Consider the following 25,326-nt stretch of genomic DNA (forward strand, 5'->3'; position numbering starts at 1 on the left):
AAAGAAGAATAAACTAATCTAAAATATGAAATATACTGAAACAAACACCAGGGCTCTACATTAACTCTTTCCCTGTAGCCACAGATAAGGAAAAAAAGAGTATTGTTCAAGAATGTATCATTACTACATACGAATCAGTAATTAAGACAGATGGAGAGCTGATTATCTAGCATCCTGAATGGCAGAGCACATTGACTGCAAAAAAACAGAAAAAATACTTAAAACAATTCAACAAAGCAGACAAAAAAAACCTGCTTAAATATACGATTAAGAAGAACATACTGATGCCAAAAACCAACAAGATAATTCCAGTGGATGATAGCTTTGTGGCCAGAAGTAATCTACGTAGATTATATTAATGTAAAGCCCTGGTTTAAAATGCTCAAAAACAATTACCTTCCAAATAAAGTGTTCTCAAAAGTATAAAAATTCTTGATCAACTCAATGTCATCAGACTACAGAGTACAAGATATAGGTAAATACAGAATAGGCTCTACAACGTAAAAGAAATTAGAAGTATCTGTTGCATTAACTCACCTTATTAGAATGAACTGGCAAATCACATATAGAGCACAGATGGGGATAACCCTTCGGTAAGAGTCCATGGAAGTCTTCAATATTGCTACTTGGAGGAGCGCCCCTCTTTTTCTCAAAGAGAGATCTCTCTTGTAAGGGGCCAGGACCACGTCCCATTCTCTCATACTCACTGTCAAATTTATGATAGTTATGCGATGTCTCACCAAAAAAAGAATCATCCCTACACCTTTCTCCATCTCTTAATCTGTCATCTTCATAATCCATTCTGTCATAATAACCAGATTCTTGAGAACGACTTCCATGGTCATAATCAAGCACTGGGTTGAGACTAGGACCACGATCATCAAAACTATCTCTTCTAAAGTGCCTTTTTTCTTCCCAATCGTCCCTAGGTACTCTGTATGGTGGCTCCCGTGTAGCAGATCTGCCATCTCTACCATAACTCAATGTAGGGCCTTCTTCAGTTCTCCTCCTTTTAAGCTGCAGAAGGATCTGGGGCAAATTCTCAGGAGTAATCTTGTCCTCTGGATAACGACTCAGTTCATCTAAGTCTCTAGCAGACAGACCAAAGCTGGCCAAAATGTTACTGGCCTGGTCTGCATCTCCACGGTGTTGAGAAGACAAAGGGAGCGGACCTCTACTTCCAATGTTAAATATAGACTGCAAATTATGGGAAGAAGTACTAGCAGAAGACAGTGCACTATGAGCTCCTTGTTGATTCAATGAAGAACTCATTCCAAGATTCATTAAACTAGCAAGGCGTGCAGTACCCTGGTTCATCCTTCCAAGAGATGCTGGCATACTTAAAGACTGGGTAGCAGCAGCAAGAAGGCCTATTCCTGCTGCAGACAGGTCACGCCCATGACCCTGCGAGTCCCTACCGAGAGATGACTGCTGGAATGACTTGGACATTGTAGAACTATCTCTTGTCTAGTTTATAGATTAAAAAAAAAAAATTTTTTTAAAGATGGCCAAAAAGAAAGCTCAACTAGAAAACTAGGTTAACTTTGCTTCAAAAAATGGTAACGCCAAGAAAAAGGATCAATAAGGACTGCAGAATCTTCTTCAAGCTGAGAACCAGCAGACAACTCTGTAGAAAAATAAGCAATTTTAGTCATAAATCCCTTTAAGTAGATGCCGGTTTTTTTTTAGAAAAAAAAAACTTACGCATCATGTTGATTAAAAAAAAACATTTAAGATCTCAAACTTACAAGGAATTACATAACTTAAACAGATTTCAGATGTATGCAGAGCTTGCATATACTTAAAAAGTAGTCTTTCATGCTAAAGTTTAACTATTAAAGGGAATTTCATACGGAATTTAAAAACATTTCAATTGAAGGGTCAGATGTCTGAATATATCAAAATTTCAATAAAAATATAGATGGGTCTCTTCTTTTAGAAGAAAAATACACCCTATAATATGATGCTTAAGTTCCAGAAGACTAGAAACAAAACAAAACAAAAAATCAAGGTCAGCAAGTCAAAGATGAATCAGTTGTATTGTTTTAGAAAATGAGACCTATTAACACTATCAGAAAGAACCAAGTAAAATCACAAGTAACGAAGCTTAAGTGTCAAGTACCTAGCATAAGATCTAAGACCAAACACTACAGTTGAGATCTTTATGCAGCAAAATCAAATTGAGGTAAAGACAGATGTGAAGAAAAATAAGTGACTTCCTACAGTTTATAGATTTCTGGACAAATTTAAGCCAAATAATTAACTGCCTCATTCTCCATCCTCTATCAGGCAGTTGCTTACTTCAATTTCTAATCTTAAAAGGTAAGGAGAATCAAATATGGTCAGTACAGAAATAGGAGACTCCCCAAGAACAACCACAAGTACAGGAAGTATAGGTGATTTAAAGAAGTGAAACTCCACAAGGTAGTAGCCGTGAACATTCATTTAATGCTCAGGGCTATAACACCTCTAGAGCTCAAAACAGGTGAAAATGAAAACGAGATCTTGCTTACATAGATTTCTGTAAACAGATTCTTTCACAAGAATAGCCCCATCATCCAGAAAACTTAAATTGTGAATACAATCCCTCAAGATGTGTTTCCTCCAAGATGTGATAGTAACGAAATTACTTTCATTTTCATTTTACCTCAAAAATTTTCACGTAAGAATTCACAAAGCATTTATGAATGATCTCAAAGTATTAAATGACGTACATAACTGTCCCTAGTGAAACAATTTTATAATCACAATTACACACAGAGGTTTAGGTCTTAAATTGTTTGCTACATACTATGTAGAGACACTGCTGTTCAGTTAACTCATAAGTTTGATCACCCATATACCTAAGCACTTAAACTTTATCAACATAAAAACCAGGCAATATTTAATAGTTACAAATCAGTTATGGGACCGATTCAACCAATGACAGATTAAGTAAACACTAGACGAAAACAGTGGTAGAAGAAGTATAAAAAAAAGTTGCAGGCAAGACTAAAGTTAGATTTTACAAAAAGATGTAACAAAGTTAAAAAGACATAGAAATGCTATCAGAGGTGACTGGAATTACAGATGTTTTTGCACACCAAGGAAGATGAACTTGAGAAAAGACACCAAAGAAACTAATTCCAGATGAGATCAATTATGTAAACTACTTAGACCTTAAATTAATAAAATAAAGACAAGAGTAAGTAAACATCATCGGATGAAGATTTCTCTGATATGACTTTTGAATACCATACAGAATGGTGGTTAAAATACTGTTGAAACATTTGTAGTACCCTCTTATGTTTTCATATGTTGTTTAAAAAAAAACAAACTCAAAACCATTAAGAGGGTTTTTTTGAAATCAAAATTTCAAAGTATCTAAGTTACTATTAATTGCAGCTTTGCCTTTCACTTGGGAGTCAAAGCTTCATATACTGAAAAGCCAGCCTTTCAAAAGAACTATTCTTTCCCTTTAGGGAAATTATACTATGGCATTATGACCACGTGTAAATTTTTAACATTGATATTTTAAGGAAATGATTGTTGAACTACAGAGATCTCAATTACTTTTCTTTGCAACATATATGAATGGTGGAGCTGCAAAAAGGAAAGGTTAAGAGAAGTAAAGGTAAAAGGTGATATAACCTTAAGACAAAACAGAAAATGGATGTCAGAAAAACTAAGAAAAAGAGAAAGACAACCATGTAAATCCCATGACAACTTGTAATTTAAGAATAACTTTAATATTTTTGTGACTCAGATTCAACTTCAGTCCCACACAAAGACATGAGAGTAGCAGTACTGAAAAAGCCAAACTTTTGAATTTAAAAAATTTCTTAAAAATTTTCTATTAGAACAAAGAAATTAAGAGAAATCCAACAAGATAGCACTGATCTAAGAACACTTATTAAAAAGTTCCTTTAGTATCTTATCTTTGGTCAATGAACATAAGATGAACAAGGCACTTTAAAGGCTCTAAGTGAGACCTACTGCCTACGAAACCATCACAATACTGAGTTTACCAAGTTACTAAAGTGATTAAAAAAAAAAAATTAGCTTCTTTTACTCCATGTTTTTTCTCCATAAAGCTGCGTTTTCATAGAGATTAATAAAGTTTGAAAATAGTTCCTTTGAGATAACTCATCTAAAATGTTAATGTTAAAACCCAATTTACTCATTTAACTTTATACAATACAGAATCTTTCACTTCCAAAAAAAAAGTGCCTCCACCCTCCCCCATCAGAAAACATTAAAAAGAAACAACTAAGTAGGCTTCACAAATGCCATTTAACTATACTCTGATATTCAAATTCTCAATGAACAAAGTTCATGATATAAATTCTATTAAAGATGTTAGCTTCACATTCAACATCTGAACAAATATGTATGGTTAAGAAATAAGCTTCGGTTAATAATATTCAACCCCTACATTCCATAAATCTGATACCCTTTATCTTCTTCAATAATTAGAAAAAATGGAATACTAAAACATTTTAGAAAACAAATGAAAGCTAAACACACACAAAGTTAACAGAGAACACAGTGTTCTGTATCCAACTTTCCTGTGTAAAATAAAGATTATCTATTAGTCTGTTATATATTTATTATTTCAGAGGGTTACTTAGCAGGAAGTAAAATGAACATAAGCATACTTTAGTTCTTTAGAAGATGACATAGAAGAAACCTTCAGCGTCTGAAGTTAAAAACACTATGTTTTAAAGGTATCTAATACCACCATATGGATCTTTATACTTTTTGACTGTGTGAAATAAATCACTTTTAAAAAACAACCGATTTTAAGATAGTATAATCATAAAGGCATGTAGAGATACATAGGAAAGAAATATCCACACGTTGACATAATAACCTTTTAATCTCACATAAAAATTTAACATACAACAGCTAGAAAACAGCTTCTGAATTGTAACACAAATGGGTGAAAGAAATTTTGAGATTTTCCCATCTCTATCAAGGTCAAACACCTTTGTGATTTAACTTTTTCATGCGAAAATATGCCAAATATACACAGCAACCAACAATACAAAAACATTAAAAATGTCCTAATCATGTCACTAACAGATGGCAGGGATAGTTCACTAATTTAAAGAAGTACTTGACTAATCAATCTCCAACTGAAGTACAGGGTACTTCAACTGAAGTAAATATTCCTTAAATTTCCTCACTTATTAACCTTATAATGGCTTTATAAATAACTTCAACATAGCTTCCATTTTAGAGTATTAAATAAATTTTCATCTTAATGTTAGTTTACATCACTATATCTTTTTCTACTATATTTTATAACTTGTATTTCATTTAAGTTTTTTTTTTTTTTAAACTGAAGTATAACTGATTTATAATACTATATGAGCTTCAGGTGTACAACATAGGATTCAGTATTTTTGCATATTACACTCCATTGTAAGATAGTGGAAGATAACAGCTATTATTTCTTGTTGCTTATCCAGCTCTATTAACTTTGTATACACCAATGTGCCTCACCACATAACAAAGAAAAACTATAAAGTGCAGTGCCCAAGAAGGCTGAAAAAAAAATAATTAATATTCTGAAGTGCTTTAAAACTATTGGTGTCAATTCATATATATTACTGATCTGGATTAAACTTCTAACTCACTTCTTAATCCTTAGGTTAACAACAGATTCAGTTGCTAAAAAATCTTCATGGTAATCCATAGAAAAGATTCCTATTATTCAGACTTAAAATATTTTTCTTCTAAGTTTTTCCCTAGTGACTTTAAGTAAATTCATACTACAGGAAAGAAAGTTACTCCATTTAACTGACAATTTTGACTCTTGATCTGACCTATGACACTAACTTGGCTAACTCTCCTCTCTATTTAAAAGCAAATCTGTGGTTTTCCTCAAGGCACCATTCTGCACCCTTATGATACTCCCCTCTGCTTCATGATCTGCTCCCTTGGTTTCCGCAAACATTTGTACAACTCTTTGATTTGATATAAATTAAGATTTTTTTAGAGCCCAAATGCCTGGATTTGAAAACCAGCTCTTCTACAGAATAGCTGCATGAACCTGGGCAAATTATTTAACATCTGGGTTTATTCCCTCATATGTAAAATGGGAATAAAAATAACATCCATTTCACAGGGCCTGGCATATTGTAAGCACCACAGTAATCATCTACTTTATGCACTCTGATCCTCACAACCAATGAGAAAACAAACTAGAAGTAAAAGGACTGACCCAGAGACATAAACACCTTTCACTTGTACTGGACTATTTCATGTATCAACTATAATCTCATTCAATTCTATTCAAAGCTAGATTTAAAACCTGAAGGCTGTTACCAAGTCAGAAGTCAGCTTTAAAAGACTACAAACCTAAAACATCACTAATCATTCTACTCTATTCAAAAACATACTGCTCCCTACTATTTACCACATGAAGTCCTCAGTATGGTTTTCAATGCCCTTCGTATTGGTTGCATCCCACTTCTCTAAACCTATTTTCTGGCACATGCCAACACCTTAAGAGAAAGTTCATTTTATGAGCCATTATACAGACTGCTTACTACTTGTTCAAACATAATCATTAGCTAGAATGTGTCTCTCCTTTCTCCATTTAATACTAGGAATTCTCTTAAGGTCCAACACCCCCCTTCACATCATGTATTTTACAAATCAGTGTATATAAATGCCAAAGGTCAGAAACAATATCAATAAAACCTTAGATATCTATTTCCAATGATTCTTCCTTCCCTTATGGAGTTTCTTGTTTTTAAGTCCTACCACTTAACAGACACGTACCTTTTCAGTGTTAACTTTACTTTTCTTAATTTTACACAAATGGGCTTAATATATATATATTGCTCTTGTTTAAAACTAATTTACACATGAATTAAAACTACATTTTCACTGTTATATAGATACCATTATGGCATACACACTTATCTGTTTTTCAGAAGATGAACATTTAGACTGTTTCTAATTTCCTGTCATTACCAAGAATGCTGTTATGAGTATTTCTTGGTCTCCTGATGCTTCAGTATAAAATTCCCTCCTCCACTGTGGTTCTCAAGGATATCATAACCCACACAAGGATACACAGTTAAGCATTAAAATTGTTCTATTGCTTCACACCTTTTCACAGTGAGAATGTTTTAAGTACACGTTTGTATTTCTTTGCTATTACTGTTCCTTTCCCAACTACTGTGAGTCAGGTGTTCAAACACTTTCACATATGCTATAAAAGCTCTTCTATCGGTGACTGTACCAAAGAGAGATGTTTAATATCCTAGTAATTTCCAGAGGGAAAAAAATGTACAGATCACCTTTAAAGACCAGAAAATTATCTATTTCATTAACAACCAATGATACTACAAATCAGTGGATCTTCCCTGTAGCTCAGACAGTAAAGAATCTGTAGCAATGCAGGAGACCTGGGTTTGATCCCTGGGTTGGGAAGATCCCCTGGAGAAGGTAATGGCAATCCACTCCAGTATTCCTGCCAGGAGAATCCCATGGACAGAAGATTCTGTAGTCCACGGGGCCGCCGAGAGTCGGACATGACTGAGTGACTAACACTACTACAAATCAAAGATCCTACTGAGATTCTATTATCAACAGCGTCCTTTCCAACTTGCATTTACTGCTCACCATGACATCTTCTATAGACATTTTCCTCCTCTTTGCTCTTCTTATCCAGCAGCTATTCCAATGGCAACAGCTGGGAAGACCTATGATCCCACCCCCCACCATGGCAACCCTCTTTGTTCTATTAACCTGTTTCTGCCTTAAGACAGGCACCAATAACCACAGGCTATTGGTACTCTATAAAAGAAAGGCAGAGATTTGTCATTTAAAAAACTTTCCAGAAAAAGAGCAAGTTTTTGTATCAATTAGTCTTAAGTTCTGGAATAGTTTAAAATCAAAAATTTACACCTAAGTTTCAATTGCTACTTCATATCAATTTCAATGTCAGAAACTCCTGAGCCTTTTTTTAGATAGATATTAGGGCTTGACCTACAATTGGGAAAATCAATCACATCGAGGTTGCAACACATCAAAGATACTGCATCCATTCAGACCTGCCACCTAATAAATTATATTCAGGTCAGGAGAGAGAACACAGCACTTCATCATATAACTTCTATTGTAGCTTACAGTCAATATGATCTGCAACAAACCAAAAGCTAAAGTACTTTAAAAGGCTTCATATTCAGTTCTCTCAATCCACTGGGCTTCTACGCTCTACCTTTTACTATCCACACCAAAACAGTTTTTCTATTTAAAAACCTTTTATCAAACATTTCAGAACCCTTAACCTAATGCTCCAATGAGAAGACCCACTACATAGTTAACGAATTTTAAATTAAAGCAATTTCATGGACAGTGTTAACCTTGGAAAAACCGCATATATAAAACTGCAAAACTACACTGTCCACAACCCTTCCACCTCACTAACCATGCATTTGGCAATGTCCACCTCAAACCTTCAGTCAGTCAGGTATACTGAGACCCTATTGCCACAGTGAGGGACAATTTTAATGCAATTCTAACTAAAAGTAGTATATAAAAGCAAAACACTGACTTTTAACTAGACGATTTGCTAAGAACACCATTTAACAAACCACTGTCCAATTAATTCTTTGATTTCGATCATTTATAAACAGCTAATGGCTGCAGTTCATAATTATTAGTCCTATCAATATTAATTTTATGTGAGAATGCCTTCAGATTCCTATGTGCCCACACATAATAACAAGAATATCTTACACACAAGCACTTCTTTTTGTCACATTCACTGCACTTCAGATTTCAAGAAGCTGGCTCATTTTCATCTCAATTTCCCTTAAACAGAGGTGAGATTCTAAAAAAAAACAAAATGTCTTTTCAGCAGTGCTGCTGTTGCTAAGTCACTTCAGTCTTGTCGGACTCTGTGCGACCCCAGAGACGGCAGCCCACCAGGCTCCCCCGTCCCTGGGATTCTCCAGGCAAGAACACTGGAGTGGGTTGCCATTTCCTTCTCTAATGCATTAAAGTGAAAAGTGAAATTGAAGTCGCTCAGTCGTGTCTGACCTTCAGCGACCCCACGGACTGCAGCCCACCAGGCTCCTCCGTCCATGGGCCAGGCAAGAGTACTGGAGTGGGGTGCCATCGCCTTCTCAGCAGTTCTAGCATTTACAAAAAATGTTTCAGTTTTCTCATTACAAATTAAGTGTAACATCTTGTGGAAATTTCAAGAAAAAAGGAAATACAAATGACCCATAAAGCCGACACTCAGGGGTATTTTTTACGCTTATTTACACGTTCCTTCAAAAAACAAAAGTCATCAAATTTGGTATCAGCAGAGTTTTATTACTTTCTCCCCAATTAGTACTATATTCCACTATAATTTTCCCATCTGCTGCTGCTGCTGAGTCACTTTAGTCGTGTCCGACTCTGTGCGACCCCATAGACGGCAGCCCACCAGGATGCCCGCCCCCCCCCCCCCCCCACCCCCACCCCGTCCCTGGGATTCTCCAGGCAAGAACACTAGAGTGGGTTGCCATTTCCTTAAATACTTCTAAATAGCTGTATAGATTATCACTTGATGGCCACACTATAATTAGCAGATCTCCAAATGTTGAATCCTTTGGATTTTTAATATGCTTAGTAACCAACATTAACATTTACATACACATACTTTTGACACACTATTCCCTTATCTACAGGATAAATTCCTATAAGCGTAGTTCTTCCATTTTAAGCCTATTTATTGTAACATGCAGAGCCTGAATCAAATATCTAATCAAAATGTAAGCGTTCTAAACACACTGGCTTCATTGCCATTGGTTACCTACATAACAAGCACTTCCTTGGACTTCAATTCTTTCTATAAAATTGGGAATTTGAGCTACTTGTTATTTCTAAAATCAAGGAAGATTTTTTCTTTGCCTTCTTCAGTTGTTAATGTCTTTATATATCACTGACTTGTAATAATATTTGGCGTTTACACTTCCGTAAAACCATTAGTAAAATTAGTATGTTTAAAGACTTCTTTAACATACAGAATGTTTAGGTCAAGGGTAGTTAAATACTTTCGAATTAATTAGTTCAAAATGTTACATAAAAGCAACTCCACTTACACACAACTAAGAAAAGAGATCCCAATTCTTGATTTCCAAAACAATACTAATGTTAAACAATTATGTCGCTAGACTCCGAAGATCGAGTCGTTTCGTTTTTAAAACGTAATTTTGAACACGTATGAAAATAGCCTGAAATATAGTTTTTGCCCGCAGAGTACAACTGTTTAAATCCACCTGGGAGAAAAATGTTTCGTCGACCATCTAAAAATCTTAAACTAAGCTCTGTTCAACAAGCAGAACGCAGCATCAATGCAAAATCTCATCACTACGGCCTGGGAAATCAACAACTCGCACACTTTACAGCGCTCGTGAAAGACTAGAATTTTGGAATCGCCATAATCGTTCTAGAAATATCTGGCTGGAAAACTGTAACTGATCCAATAGGGCTATTACACAGAATAGCGCCACAGAGCAGGATAAATACCTAGGAGATACTACTCCACTGTATATGGGAAAAGTCTTTGTATAACGCAGAACGTGGCACAGCGCCGGCGATGAAAAGAACAACGAAGCCGCGACTACACCAGGCTACTATAAACCCTTTGTCTGGAAACCGGAAGGTCCCCACACCACACCATCCTCTCTAGAGAAGCTTAGGGTGATAGTATTTTAATATAGAGGAAAGGAATGTGAGGTGACTCTCTAAACAAGAACAAATCTCCTTCGCAGCGTACCGCAGAAGGCTTTATCCACGACGCAACACGATGAACAAGCGTTAACGTTTCATTTTTCGGCCATTTTTACGCGATGGCGGGGGGAGGGGGGAATTGTTTCTGAGGCCCGGCTAAAACCGCGCGCGCCTGTGTGTGGGCGGGGGACAGGGGAGTATTAGGGGGCGCTATGAAACGATGGGCGAGGAAAGCAGCGAAGGCCGCGACACCAAGAAACGCTGCTCAAACGGCTAAGCTTTTCGGAGTCTACGGAATCCTCCATTTTGGGGAACGTTTTCAGGCGCAAAAGGGGGGGGGGAGGCAAATATATCTGGGGCTGGTTTTAGCTTAACTATCCTCCCCAAACGACAGGCCACCCCCCTCATGGTTAGTAGGTCCCTCAGGCCTCGAGCGCTCCTCCCTTTCCCTCAGAGCGGCAGCCCGCGTGTAACGGGCTCGTCGTCCCGCCCCCGCCCACAGCCAGCCCGGAACGCAGGAAGCTCGGCCGATCAGCTGCCCTCGGCGCGCCCCGACTCTGCCACCGCACTCTGGGCCCTTGGCTGGCTGCGTGTCTCCCTCCGGGACCGCTCACCTCCGCCACCCGAGAAGGCTGGTTGCGCCGCCACTGAGCTCCTAACATGGCGGCCGCCGATCAGGCGGCTCACATACGCAGCGCGGAGGGAGGCAGAGCAGGCGAGCGGGAGCGAGCAAGAAAGGCGCGCCGCCGGCTCCCCGCGGCCCCTGTTGCGGTCGCTGCCTCCTCCCGGCGGACGCCGAGAGCCCCCGGCCACCCCACCCCGATTCTTACCCGCTTCACGCCTACCTTGAAGAAAGGGAGAGGGAAAACGAGAGGTACCTCTCCAAGCGAGCGGGACGCGGTGGCTCCCACAATCCCCCGCAGCAACGGCGCTGGTAAGAGGTGGCAGCAGAGGCAGCAGCCCAAGAACCAGCCCACTCTCGCGAGAACTCGCCCCAACCCACCTCGGGTCCCACTTCTGCGCGCGCCAGGCCCCTCCCCCGGCCCGGCGCGCGCACGCCGCTCGCGCCCTCAGCGGCGGTCGTTGTTCTCTGATCTTGTAGCTCGCCTATGGGCGGGAAATGGAGCGCCATAGCTTATAGAGTTCGAGTCCCACTCCCCACAAAGGATTTTTTCCCCCCGACTCTTCCATATTGCTTGGTGCAAAATTTAAATAAGGTATGCGTTAGAAGTGCGTCGCAGGATTCCCTGGCTTCGACCCTCTCTGGTATTCTCTGATAAACTGCGGAGAAGTGGCAGTTCGGGGCAGGAAGTGGAGACAGATACTATTTTGAGTGGTTTTAATTTCAGAAATTTTATGCAGGTCATTGAGGAAGATAGCGAAAACTCATTCCACTGAAAAGACCGCCGCCGCCATTTGGTGAATTTGAATTTGAATGTAGAACACTCGTCAAGTACCTCATGAGCAAAGAAATATAGCACATGTGAAAATCCTGAGAACTTGTATAGATAAGGATGGAGAAAAGGGCCACTTCCCTGGGGTTTGAAGTTTAAATGCAGAGGGACAGGCAGGCATCTGACGTCTGAGGTAGGTTAGTGAATACAAGTCAAATTAATAGCCCTCAAAAATTTTAAATCTTGAGTATGCTGAACCATTCTGGGTCCACTGTGAAGATAGTGGACGGGGCAAAAATGAACAGCAGACCTGTATAAAATTTTCGAAATCATTTAGGACAAAAAGCAAGACTTGCTTGGATATGGAAGATAGAGAAGTATCATGTAAGAATGACAACTGTTAGCAGTGCTATTGAGAATGGGAGGTGGGGGCAGTAAGGCTTCAGTTTGGCATCAGCTTTAAAGGAGTTATATTTGACCTTGATCTCAGGAGAAAAGGGTGTGGGTTAGTGACAAATTCAAGTTAATATAAATGAAGGAGAGTTAGATGAACTGGAGATAAAGAGAGAAACCTTAGGTAAACCTATGGTAAAAAGAGAAACCTTAGGACCAAGCCTTGAGAAACTAATCTGGTAGTTAAATGGCAAGAGACCATGTTAATGAGGGAAAAAAGTAGAGGGGAAGCCACAGAAATTGTACTGCCTTGACAGCCAAAGTACTCAAAGGACTAAAGGATCAACAGGGCCTAATGCTACCAAGAGGTCAAGCCTAGGACTAAAAACATCTACAAAAGCTTTGGCAACAGGGACTTCCAGTTCAGTGGGAGAGGATGTCAGATGGGGGGTGCTTAGTATATGAAAAGTGTAAAACAAACTACCAAATGTGGAATAACTGGCTATGATGAAAAGCAGGGTTGGGGAAGATTTGATTTACTACGGCAGAATTTTGGGCCATTAAAATGTTTGTAGAAGAGTTATATTAGGAAAGGATTGGTTGGGAAAGGCAGCAACAGAAGGAAAGATTCATATTGGACATTACTCAAAGGATGAGTTCTGGAGGAGACATCCCTTTCCTGTAATAGGTACGAAGAGGATGGTGCTGAATTTTCATTAGGAATTAGTCAGGTGACTTAAGTTTTCTGTGACTAAGCCATCTATGGAAAGGGCTAGAGTTACATTAAGGAAAAATTTTAAATAGCCCTTGTGAAAAGTGGAACTGTACTCCCACATCTCCATTATGTTGCATGATTTTCTACAGGCTTTGAGAAGGCATTTGGTAGAATACATCAAGAACTGGGGCATCCCTAAGGCTCCTACATAGTTAACTTTGGAATGAAATTTGTTCAGTGAATATTGGGTCCTCCTTCACGTCTACTCTATGAGTCTTTGATTCCAACTGATTTTGGCTAAGACTTCACTTTATGTTCTCCCCAGATCTTAGATGAAAGCAGCTCTGCTTTTCTGGATTCAGAAATATGAATGCATGCTTATTTCAGATATACACATACCATGCTTTTGTACAGACTATTAATGCAATTTGGTGATTGTACAAAGGAAAGGCAAACTTTTTCAGTTGAGTAATTATTTATTGAGGATCTGCTTAGTAGGTCAACAGCAAAAAGACACACTGGAAACCGAAGGTAATACAAGATTTCAGTCGTCAAATGTCTATTTCATGATGGATGGTTCGATCCCTGGGTCGGGAAAATTCCCTGGAGAAGGGCATGGCAGCCCATTCCAGTATCCTTGCCTGGAGAATCCCATGGACAGAGGAGCCCAGCAGGCTACAGTCCACAGGGTTGCAAAGAGTCAGACATGACTGAAGCAGCTTAGCATGCATGCACACATACAATGATGGATAAGACAGATTATCAGCTTTTGAGAATCCCAGTCTGATGAAGACTGGACAAGGAGGCTGGCCTCAAGATGGGCCTGGCTATAAGAAGAGATGGATCAAGAGTTCTATTCACATTTGGGTTTCTTAGGAGTGGGCGTGGTATACCAGTGATGACAGAGGCTACAAAGCAAGAATTTCTGCTGAGACTTTGAAAGGTCTAAGTGACAAGTTTGAAATAAAACATTAAACACCAGGATACAATCTCCATAAAGCTAATCTTTCTAAAGTTTTGAGCAGAGGAGTCATATTGGTTGAGGACATAAATTTTCACACCACACAATCACTAAGCAGCTGATAATATAATTTTAAGAGTAAAGTACCTTTACTCTTATCTTACATAAGAGATTAAGAAGCTTGCCTAGCTAGGATTTGAAGTCAGTTCTAAATAAATCCAAACCCAGAGCATTTGAGCATTATATTGGACTGCCTTCAGCAAGGCTGTGGTCTCCTGGCAGTTCACCATCTACTTTTTAAATAGATAAAATGCCCTGGAGGGGCTTCCCTGGTGGCTCAGTGGTGAAGAATCTGATTGCAATGCAGGTGACCAAGGTTCAATCCCTGGGTTGGGAAGATTCCCCTGGAGAAGGTAATGGCAACCCACTCCAGTACTCTTGCCTGGAGAATTCCATGGACAGAGGAGCCTGGTGGGCTACAGTCCCTAGGGCTGCACAGAGTTGGACATGACTGAAGCGACTAAGCAGCAGCAGGTCATTTCAAAACTTTAGGCTATTTAAAAAACAGAAAATTGTTAACCAGCAGCTCTTTTAGCAGTTGCAAGGGAAGGGAAATGGGCTTAAAATTTTGGGGAATTTCCTGGTGGTCCAGTAGTTAGAGAACTCCATGCTTCCACTGCAGGGGTCCTGGATTTGATCCCTGGCCAGGGAGATACCGCAAGCCATGCAACACAGCCAAAAATAAATTTAAAAATTGGGGGGAGTTTTTGAATAAGGAATACATATAATAAAATTCAAAGCACACACAGAAGTTTTCCCCAACTGCTAGTCCCTTAAAGGCAACCACCATCAACCATGTGTGTTTTAAGGATTTTAAATAGTTAGGCACTGTTACATCTTCAGGACTTCCCTGTAGCTCAAATGGTAAAGAGTCTGCCTGCAGTGCAGGAGATGCGGGTTTGATCCTTGGATCGGAAAGATCCTCTGGAGAAGGGAACAGCAATCCACTCCAGTATTCTTCCCTGGAGAATCCCATGGACAGCGAAGCTTGGTAGGCTTCAGTCTGTGGGGTCCCAAGGTCGGACACAACTGAGCGACTAACACACATACATGTTATATCTTTATAGAGTCCACTAGCAAATGATTTGGAAACTGACATATTTGTTTCCATGATTTTTTTCAAAATTTAACAAAACCAGCATTCTTGTTATCCTTACTTACCAGGGTATTAAAAAGTAGGATACACTTATGACCTTACTCTATATTGGGTACATAATGACACACTGATACTAATATTTACCAGTTGAAGCTCTTTAGTCAGCTATTGGTATAATTGAGGCTGCTTGGCTATATGTGAGTAAGATAAACATTTAAAAACTGGTGAATAATACCTTTTCAAAGGACTGTTAACATGGCATCTGGCTATCTATCTCTGTGGTTGAATACAGCACAATGACACATAAAATGGGTGCTCAGTCAGGGAAGGTGCTATCTGAGCTGAGATATAAAAGTATACAAAGTGGAAATGGAAGATGGAATCAGAAAGGGAAACAGCATATGCAGGGACCTAGACACAAAAGGACTGAAAGAAACCAACGTGGTCAGAAGGAAATCTGAAGGTGGTAAACATGACCGTGTCGTGTTCATCACGTATCACCAATGTCTAGCATAGCGTTCAGTTAATAAAAGCTGTAAAACCATAAAAAGGGTATGAGTTAAATAACTAGTCTTCTGACAAGATGAGCAAATAGCATAGGTTATTATCACTTCCTCAGCCCTGGATATATTATACGTACAAGTAAGAGGGAGGTTTGGGCCCCAGGAAACTAAATATGACGAGTTCCCTGGATGAACAGATCATGATTGGGCTCTACTATACAGGGGCAAGAAATTATAGTGCCATTGGAATAGGGGCAGCACAGGTCAGCACAGAAAACTCTCCTGGAGTGGCCAGCATATCGTAACCATTAGCTCCTGGAGTTCTCATCTAGAGTTCTACCATCTGCCATTCTGATGAAGTCCAGGTTCTATCTAACTCACAGGCTGTGTGCCTTGGGGATTTGTCTACTTTTCAACTCATTGAAGTTGGGCCTAAACTAGGGCCTGGGCTTGGCTCCTCCCTTCTCCCACCAGCTGATACAAAATTCCATCCTCTACTGTGAGCTCATAAGGTAAAAATAATCAGTCATTTGGGGACTACACCATCTACTATAAAAGACAACAGGCTCGACCACTATTCTAAATGAAAGAGAATAAAGGCTATAACTAAGGCATTTTGAGTATTAAAAACAACCTACAGAATGGAAGAAGATATTTGCAAATGATGCTATGGACAAGAGCTTAGTTTGTAAAACATACAAACAGCTCAAACAACTCAGTATTAAAAAAAAAACAATAAAAAAATGGGCAGAAGATCAAGGAAGTCTAAGAAGTTGTCACAGCTAAGAGAAGCCTAAAGAGACATGATGACTAAATATAATATCCTCAATGGGATGCTGGAACAGATAAAGGACATTAGGTGAAAAATAAGGAAATATGAATAAAGCATGAACTTTAGTCAATAACAAATGTACTATACTAATATGTTACTATTAGGAGAAACTGGGTGCAGGGTACATGGGATTTCTTTGTACTATCTTTATAGCCTTTCTGTAAATCTACAACTATTCTAAAATGAAATTAATTTCAAGGTCCATTTTATCATCTCTTCCCAGGTAGTAAAGTTACCCTTAAAAAGCAGTATAAAATGTTCTTACACCCAAAAGGGCTTGTAATGGAGAATAGGGAGAGCCAAAGTAACAGGGGCCCCTTTGAACCAGGCCTTAGGATCCTAAATTGACAAATCTATGACCTAGCAAGTGGGCTCATTAAGTGTTCCTAAATAACTGTAAAGAGCAAGGTGTTGCTAAACAGACATTGTAAATATTAGAATTGAATTGTTAATTCAGTGAAATTGTTTTCCAAGAGAATATTGACAGGTCTATTAACTGGAGCTGTTCATAAAGCCCTAATTAAGCAAAAAGATTCAGAGGAGTCATTGTCACTCTTAGGTTCTTAATTAGTTGCTCTAACCAGGTTGTCTTCCTTAGTGTGAATTCCTAGGCCCTACGCCACCTTTTTGTGTCTCTTTGGGGCCGGCAGAATTTATTTCTCTGGGGTTTTGTTTTCCTGATTAAAATTTGAAATGTAATTGAAACTTTCATTGCAAAAGCTCACTGATGATAGTTTTTTCCAACCTTGAATGAAAGGAAATAAATCATTGACAGGTGACAGACTCAATATTTGGGACCCCCTACTCATACTGCTTTAATTTTCCTTTCTTAATATGGTATAGGTCCTGAACTTGAGCAGCTCAAGGGGCACTTGTGTTAACTAATTGCTAGCTATGGCAGGAGGTGGCAGCTTGGATATTTACAGACCAATATCTGCCAGTTCAATTTCAGTTTTCATTGCAGCATGGGAAAAGGGTGATGGAGAAAGAGAAGGCATGGATTTAAAGCTGAAATGTGTTACTTCATCTTAGACTTACCAGGAAAAAAAAAAACTCAAGCCGACAGGGAGTAGTAGGTGACTAATTAACTTCACTTATCAAGTAGGAAATCCCATTAAATTATTTTAATGTGCATGATTAAGCCACTGAAACCTCTGGGGGTACTGAATACAGGCATAAACACCAAATGAATTTTCCTTTTTCAAGTAGCAACATAGGGGCCTCTCCCTGCACCTGGGTAGCTTTACCATGCCCAGGAAAGCCATCTATATTCTAATAACTTGAGATTCCAGATTTTAAAACCTGGATTTTTTTTTTCCTGGCTATTCTTTTTTGGTTTGTTTTTATATTATTTTTTTAATTCAAAGCTAGGTTTTAACTGAAGGATAATTGCTTTACAGAACTTTGTTTTGAAAGAATGTTTTCTTTCAAACTTCAACATGAATCAGTCATAGGTATACATATATCTCCTCCCTCTTGAGCCTCCCTCCCATCTCCCTCCCCATCCCACTCCTCTAGGTTGATACAGAACCCAGTTTGAGTTTCCTGAGCCATACAGCAAATTCCCATTGGCTATCTTAAATATGGTAATGTAAGGTTCCCTGTTACTCTTCCATACTTCTCACCCTCTCCTCCCCTCTCCCTGTGTCCATAAGTCTGTTCTCTATGTCTGTTTCTCCATTGCTGCCCTGTAAATAAGTTCTTCAGTACCATTTTTTTAGATTCCATATATATGCATTAGAATACGATATTTATCTTTCTTCTGGCTACTGTTGACATATAAAAATTTCCTCTTTCCTTAGGGACCATTTCTACTTCACTACTAGGATGGGTTTGTGATTAGGTTCTGCTGGAAACCAAACACTGCTGTTCTTTCTTAGGAACTCTTCCTTAGGTGTACATTTAAAAAAGAGAACCATTTATAAGTAACCCATTCAAAAAAGCACATACAACAAACCCGAAACATAAGAAATAAGGACTACCCTATTACTGGATAATTTACTAAAGTCACCCCAGTACTCTAAAAGCTGAAGAGTTTAATACTATATGGTAAAAGCTTGTTTAAGGCAAAGGTATTGTTAACATCTAATTTTTCACGGACACATGTTGGTACTGGCCCTAAATCTGTTACTAATGAGCTGTAAACTCCCAAGGCCTGAATTTCATTCCCCAAGACAGGGGCTGGTAATTCTGGCCTGCCATCTGTTTTTGAAAGGCCCTCAAGCTTAGAATGGTTGAGGGAAATTATTTTCCTTCACTGAAAAGTTTATGAAATTTTTATTTCAGTGTTCCTAAATTAAGTTGTATTGGAGCACAGTAGTGCTCATTTGTTGACATATTATCTATGGCTGCTTGTACACTGCAACTGCAGAGTTGAGTAGCTGCAACAGATAAAAAGTTTATATGGTACACAAACCTAAAATATTATTAGCCTCTTAACATGAAATTTGCCAGCCCCTGCTCTAGAACAGCAGCATATAATAAAACTTTCTGTATTGGTGGAAATGTCTTCTGAGCTCTCCAATAGGTAGTCACTAAGTACTGAGATGGAGAAATGGATTTTGTCAATTTTAAGTCCACATGTACTATGCAGCGGAGCTCTAGAATATGAAGACTTAGTTTAAGTCTTGGGTTTACTTATTTTTAGCTGTTCTGCACCTTAATTCCCTGAGCAGGGATCAAAGCCAGGCCCCCAGCAGTGGAAGCACAGAGTCCTAACCACTGGACTGCCAGGGAATTCTCAAGTCTTGGACTTTAAGCATTCTCCTCTAAAATTCTAGTTCTCACCACAGTTTTTTTGAATGTTAAGTATTTCTACCTTTTAAGAAAACCTCATGCCTCCTCCTGTTTTTCCTTCAGTCTCAAACTCTGGCCATACTCTCAGTATTTTTGACACAAGATGTGTGGGTCTTGTCAGCAGTTGGGTGTCCTGCAATGTAACTCAATTAAGATACCATCTACACCTAGAAATAACTTCAGATCTCAGAGGCTAAGGGCACAGTCCCACAAGACTGCCCCTCCTCCACTGCAGATGCCAAACCCAAGTCCGGGTTGTTAACCTGTGCTTCTGACAGAAAGGCTGTAAGTCAGAGATTGCCACAACCTTCTCCTTGGGTTTGACTAATTTTTGCTAGATGGGCTCAAAAGAGCTCAGGAAAACAGTTTACTATTTACTGGTTTACTGCAAAAGGATATTATAAAGTATACAAATGAACATCCGGATAGAAGAGATGCATAAGAGAAGGTATGTAGGAAGGGGCATCTCTCTCCCAGCACTTCAACGTGTTGTTAGCTAACCTGGAAGTTCTCTAAACCCTATACTAATGGAATTTTGACGGAGGCTTCATCATGATCATTTCCAATCCCTCTCCCCTCTCTGGAGAATGAGTGTGTATCATATGAGTGTGTGTCTAGAGTGTGTGTAAAAATTCCAGTCCCATTAGAACAAAGACTTTACTATCACCCAGGAAGTTCTAAGGGATTTAGGAGCTCACTGTCAGGAACCAGATTCAAAGACCAAGTATTAGAACAAAAGATGTTCCTGGACCTTCAGGACAAAAGGACTACATACATTACTTATTTGGATGTCACAAAGGGCCATCAGACCTCCGAGGTCCCAATGGAGGAAGGTTTCTCACTCAGGCAAAGGCATCTAGGATTCAAAGAGGAAACGAATGACAGGCTGTCCATAAGACAGGGTCTTTTTCTAACAGAAAAAAACTGTTTGCACCCAGACTAGGACCAACTCCACAAGAGGAGTTACTCCACTCTCAGAGGTGCAAAACACTGCCCAGAGGTACTCAGCCACAACACTAAAACAGTGCTGAAGTCAGACCTCAATAAAGGCAGTGCTTGCTCTTCCAACAGTGTAACACCATCCGAGGCATCACGCTAGCCTGGATAGCTGACAACTGCTGGATGATTCCTGAAACAGTTTTCTTACTTGTTTCAGAAGGTATCCCCATGAATTGAACACTGACTGCAAAACAGAGGCCTGAAAGCACTGATTGTAGACCCTGCTGTCAAAACCTTGAAACAAATAGGAAACAGGAAACCCTTTCCCATGCCTTCAGTCATTTTATCCAACACTGAGAGTTCTTGCCATGTGCTGGGCACTGTGCTTGGGATCTAGGGATTGGGATCTGTGAACAAAGTAAGATACACTAGGTTTTCCGTCATGAAATTTACAATCTCCCCTCAGTTTTCTCAGATGTAATGATTCAGATTATCTCAAAAACCTTCAGACCATAATCACCAAAATCCTATTCAGCCTTTTTCTGCCCAGAGGCTGAATTTGTTAGGGACAAATACAATTGTTTCTGCCTTCTAGTTGTTTTCTGATGGGCTCCAACTAACAGGCCTGGCACATGGTCAGCATCAGCATAAGTAAGGACATTTACCTGATAACGCCATACAGATAGATGGTCCACTTGCCACTAATTTCATCTCTTCAGGAGGGCCAAGGATGCCCTACTTTTGAGTCATCCTAAAAAGAAAAAGATTTCAGTGTTCAACATCCTAGCTTCTGAGGCTGCTTTTCTGTAGAGATGGAAACAATGCTGTCTGCCATTTATGATTTACCAAATTTTTATATCCTCAGCAATTATTTCCCATTACTTGCCTTTTTTTCTTGCCTGTTACCACTAAAGCTCTCTAGATTATCACTTGTATTATGGACCCATATGTAAAAGGCTATTCACAATGAACATCTGAGGTATTCACACAAAGCACCCAACGTTTAGCTAAGAGAATTCTTTTAAGGGAAAGCCAATTGATAGAACAAAACTAGCTTTGACAAATAACACCTCTGCCTCCCAACATCCTCATCAAGTCCTTCTGTAGAAACTAAGATGTTACTTTTCACTGAAAGCAGCAACTAAGTCTGCCCCATTGGATAACCTCCAGCATCACTCTTGCCTAGAACCGAGAAGCATTTCTTCTCAGAAAATTAGCATTCCAAAACAAAATCACTACAAAGGGGACTCAATTACTGCTCCAAAAGAAGCAATAACTCTGCTTACTCCTGAAAATCAGTAAAGTGAAAGTCACTCGGTCGTGTCCGACTCTTTGCAACCCCATGGTCTATACAGTCCATGGAATTCTCCAGGCCAGAATACTGGAGTGGGTACCCTTTGCCTTCTCCAGGGGATCTTTCCAACCCGGGGATTGAACCCAGGTCTCCTGCATTGTGGGCGGATTCTTTACCAGCTGAGCCACAAGGGAAGATATCAACAAAAAGTAGAAATCTGTCAACCTGAAGCAGAAATTAGTACTGCTGTAGCTAGGCCTAGTATTTGGAGCCCCTCAATTAATTGCTATTTTTATATTCTATTAATGAGATAAAGAATGCTCATCATTTTAAAGCAAATTCACATCCACATTCCTTGTAAGGTATGGCATTCTCACAAGTAACTAGAGTTATAAAATCTTTCTACAAAGGGATTATCCTGAGTAGCTCTGTGTTGGTAGAGGAGTGGGAGCTATGAACTTTGATTTCAGTGAAATCTGCAAAAATCCCATGGCCCCATTTGAGCACTCGGTAGACTCAAAAAAAAAACCAAACCACCTCAACTTGTTCTCTCTATTTATATATCCCTGTTTCTTCTGTTTCCAAGGTATGATTCAAAGAACTTCATTCTAGTCAAACCTGTCAGACCAGAACCATTCTCCCTGCATAGGCACATGCTTGCAGATTTAACCTCAATGGAAAAACAACTATGCTGGCATCCTGGTATAGTTAATAACAGAGTAGGCATGAACCAGGCCCAGAATGCCAACCAGCTATCAGCTGCTGTTCTCCCAGCAGTGTAACACTTGCCTAAGTACACGGAAACCTAGGCAGCTGCCTACAGCTGGGGCCAAAGGTAGGTTAATGGAGCTGCACTTACCTGGGGCTGCATCTGCTTGAAAGTTCACGGCTGGATGCTCTGCAATCAAAGCACTCCAGGTTAGAGACAGCCAACAGTTAGTGAACACTTGTGTGGCGTTCAAGACCCCTACCCTCAAAACTCCCTTAACTTAGTGAGGCCTGAACCACAGAAACAATAGTCAACAATAACAAACAGCTTTCCCTTGGTTAGCTTTATTGTCGTCATTCTTACTTGCATACCACAGCAGTTCAACAGTAGCAAATTAATGGTCTCATCAACAAGTATCAGGAAGCTTGGCTGTCACTTAACAGCCAAGTGACAGTGGGCAAATAACTTAACCTCTGTACCTGTCTCATTTGTAGAATGGGGGTGTTGTACACCAGGTGTTCGGGAGGTTTAAATGGAATATAAATTAAGTGCATAAGATAATATCTGCTATAGACTGGGCACTAAACATTTGATATTATCAGGAACTTACTCTAAGCAAAGAGATGATGAATACTGGTGAGCAGAAGGGGAACTTACCCTTGGAAAGCAATGGGCACTAAAAATTGGAAAGGCTGGTTGAAACCAGATTGAGAAGGGCCTCAATTATGTGATCTCTTGAACCATAAAAGCAGCATTTTAAAAAATAACCGGATGCAGTAAGGGATGTTAAAGAAACTAGCGACAGTTAGGTTGCCATTCCTGCCAACGACCCCAACTACTGGTTGAAAACAATAACCAAAATGTTTGCAAAAATGTTAAACATTCCTACCCATTCACACAATTTACCTTGTTTGTATAAGGTGAGAGTATCTAAGACAATACTTTTTCCCAGCCTTCCTCTAATTTCACTCCAAAACGTTTCCAAACAATTAAGAGGAAAAGGAGAATAGAGGGCTCATTGTCCAGGTCTAAAAACGAATCTAAAAATAGCCTGTCCCTTTCCTCGCTGGGGTTGAACGGACTGACGAAGCTCCACCCGACCACGTGTTCCTCACGAACCTTCCCAAGTCCCTGGCCCTGGTGCCTGGGACCAAGGCTCCCCGAGACCGACTCTCGGCAACTCTCCAGGGACAGCAGGGATGGTAGAAAACAGGGGGTGACTCTAGGGGTACAATCCCTCAGCATTTCTTCAAGATGCCCTCCAAACCTGGGGTCACTAGGGAACGAGCCCCAGTTTCGTCCCGTGCCTCGGAAGAAGCCTCCAAACCACTGTCTCGCCCCTGGCTGGTAAACCTCCAAGTCTTCTCCCCACTTTGCCCTTACTCACCCTGCACGTGTCCGGAGCTCGGTAGAGACACAGCAGCCGGGGCAGAGACCGCAGGGGAAAAGGGCAGCCGGGAGCCGAGGGGAGCCCCGCCCCGGGGCGGCTACTGGGCGGGCCCTCGGTGGGCGGGGCCCAGAAACCCCGCCCAGGAAGGCGTTAGGAAAATGGGAGAGCTGTGGTAGAGGTGGGCATACTCGACACAGGAGCTAGACCCAAGAAGAGAAAAGATAGAAATCCGTACAAGCGCTATGGTTATTTGACACCCATCTCATTTGTACTTACACGTGGAAAGCGCGCTGCGTTTGAAACTGCTTAAGAGAAAACTTGATGTGTCCTAGTGGGGCGGTGCTTCCTGTCAGCCCACACCGAGCGCCGCGGGTTCCTCGCACACGTGTGTGGCGCCTTTTGGTTGCTGCAAGCTCAGCCCACGCTTTTTCCACCTCCCACGCAGATCCTCTTCCTGGCTTTCTTCAGCATTTCTGTCACTCAGCCAACCCATCGCCCACGCACACAGGTCACCTTGGTTTTTGGGATCTCTCCAGGAGGTTTTCGCCCGGATTATTTATGCTAGTCGCTCCTACAGCCTAACCTGCGGGACCACATCCCTGGGGCGCTGCAGTGGGATCTTTAGCTGAGCTGCAGCAGCTAAAAAGTACTGGCTTTCTCTGCCAAACTTGCCTTCCACCGTGGCACAGTCAGCCAAAGAGGCCACATCTTTGGTCTGGACGGGTTGCCCACCAGGTTATCAGCATTTCTTTTGAACACTAATCCTCCCCTCACTACTTGAAGTCACTATGATTCTCTCCTACTGAACATTTTGGTGAAGCTGAGGATGAGAAAGGCAAGGTCCAGTAGCAGAACTTCCTAAATCCATTCTATAATTTTCCAAATTCTAAAGCCACTTTGTTCCTAGCATCTCCCTTCCCCCAACCCCCAGCATCTGGTTGGCTCTGCCCATCTATTGCACCTGGCACCTTTGTCAGGTGAACCCTTGGGAGTAGCCAAAGTCCTTGTCATCTGCCAGCATGTCTTATTATCTATTTCCTCAGGTATTTCATAATGGGAAAAAATGTGCTTCCTATAAACCCAACCCTCCCAGACCTCTGCTGAGAAAGCCCAGAGTCCTACATTGATTCCAGGAAAAAATTTCAGGCTCTAAGGATAGAGAGCCCTGAAGTGGCAAACACAAACCCTCCCCAGTTTGGATGGAGTTGGACACAGTCTATGGTAGGAAAAAGGCTTACATAAATACAGTATTTAAAAACATCATATGATCAGTGCTGGGCTGGTAGGCAGGAGATGTGCTTTGCAGTTAAATAGGAATGCGGCTGAAGACTGCTGCCCTAATCAGTGCCCACATCCAGCTATCATAGTGTGTTCATAAAGGATGGTTATGAGAGCTACAGCAAACATAAAGGATGGTTATGAGAGCTACACCAAACTGGGCCGATTGGGTGGGTAATTGTCCTGCAGAGCTCTGCTAAAGGAGAAATTGCATTGGCATCTCATGTATTTTGCTTTCTTCCTT

General features: G+C 40.3%; 1 protein-coding gene and 1 non-coding gene across 8 annotated transcripts in view; both read right to left on the reverse strand.

Moving 5' to 3' along the window:
* MATR3 (matrin 3) overlaps nt 1-23,919 on the reverse strand; it is a 38,977-nt gene extending 15,058 nt beyond the window's left edge. For 3 of the 7 annotated variants that reach the window (XM_025292620.2, XM_025292621.2, XM_025292617.2), the window contains exons 1-2: nt 11,568-11,724; nt 538-1,627 (exon numbers count right to left, since the gene is read on the reverse strand). In XM_025292620.2, the coding sequence (XP_025148405.1) occupies nt 538-1,449 (912 nt within the window). In that variant the 5' untranslated portion in view covers nt 1,450-1,627; nt 11,568-11,724. Of the gene's footprint in view, nt 1-537; nt 1,628-11,336; nt 11,419-11,567; nt 11,725-20,247; nt 20,329-21,076; nt 21,163-22,564; nt 22,604-23,801 lie in introns of those variants that run through there. The other 4 variants (XM_025292619.2, XM_025292623.2, XM_044947611.1 and 1 more) reach the window with 4 other exon arrangements.
* Nucleotides 20,396-20,595, reverse strand: LOC112587158. Its single transcript, XR_003111686.1, has one exon. It is a non-coding gene; the product is annotated as a small nucleolar RNA SNORA74 (small nucleolar RNA).
* Nucleotides 23,920-25,326: the final 1,407 nt, after the last annotated feature.

This window comes from Bubalus bubalis, chromosome 9 (genome assembly GCF_019923935.1).
Source record: "Bubalus bubalis isolate 160015118507 breed Murrah chromosome 9, NDDB_SH_1, whole genome shotgun sequence".
NCBI classification, from domain to species: Eukaryota; Metazoa; Chordata; class Mammalia; order Artiodactyla; family Bovidae; genus Bubalus; species Bubalus bubalis.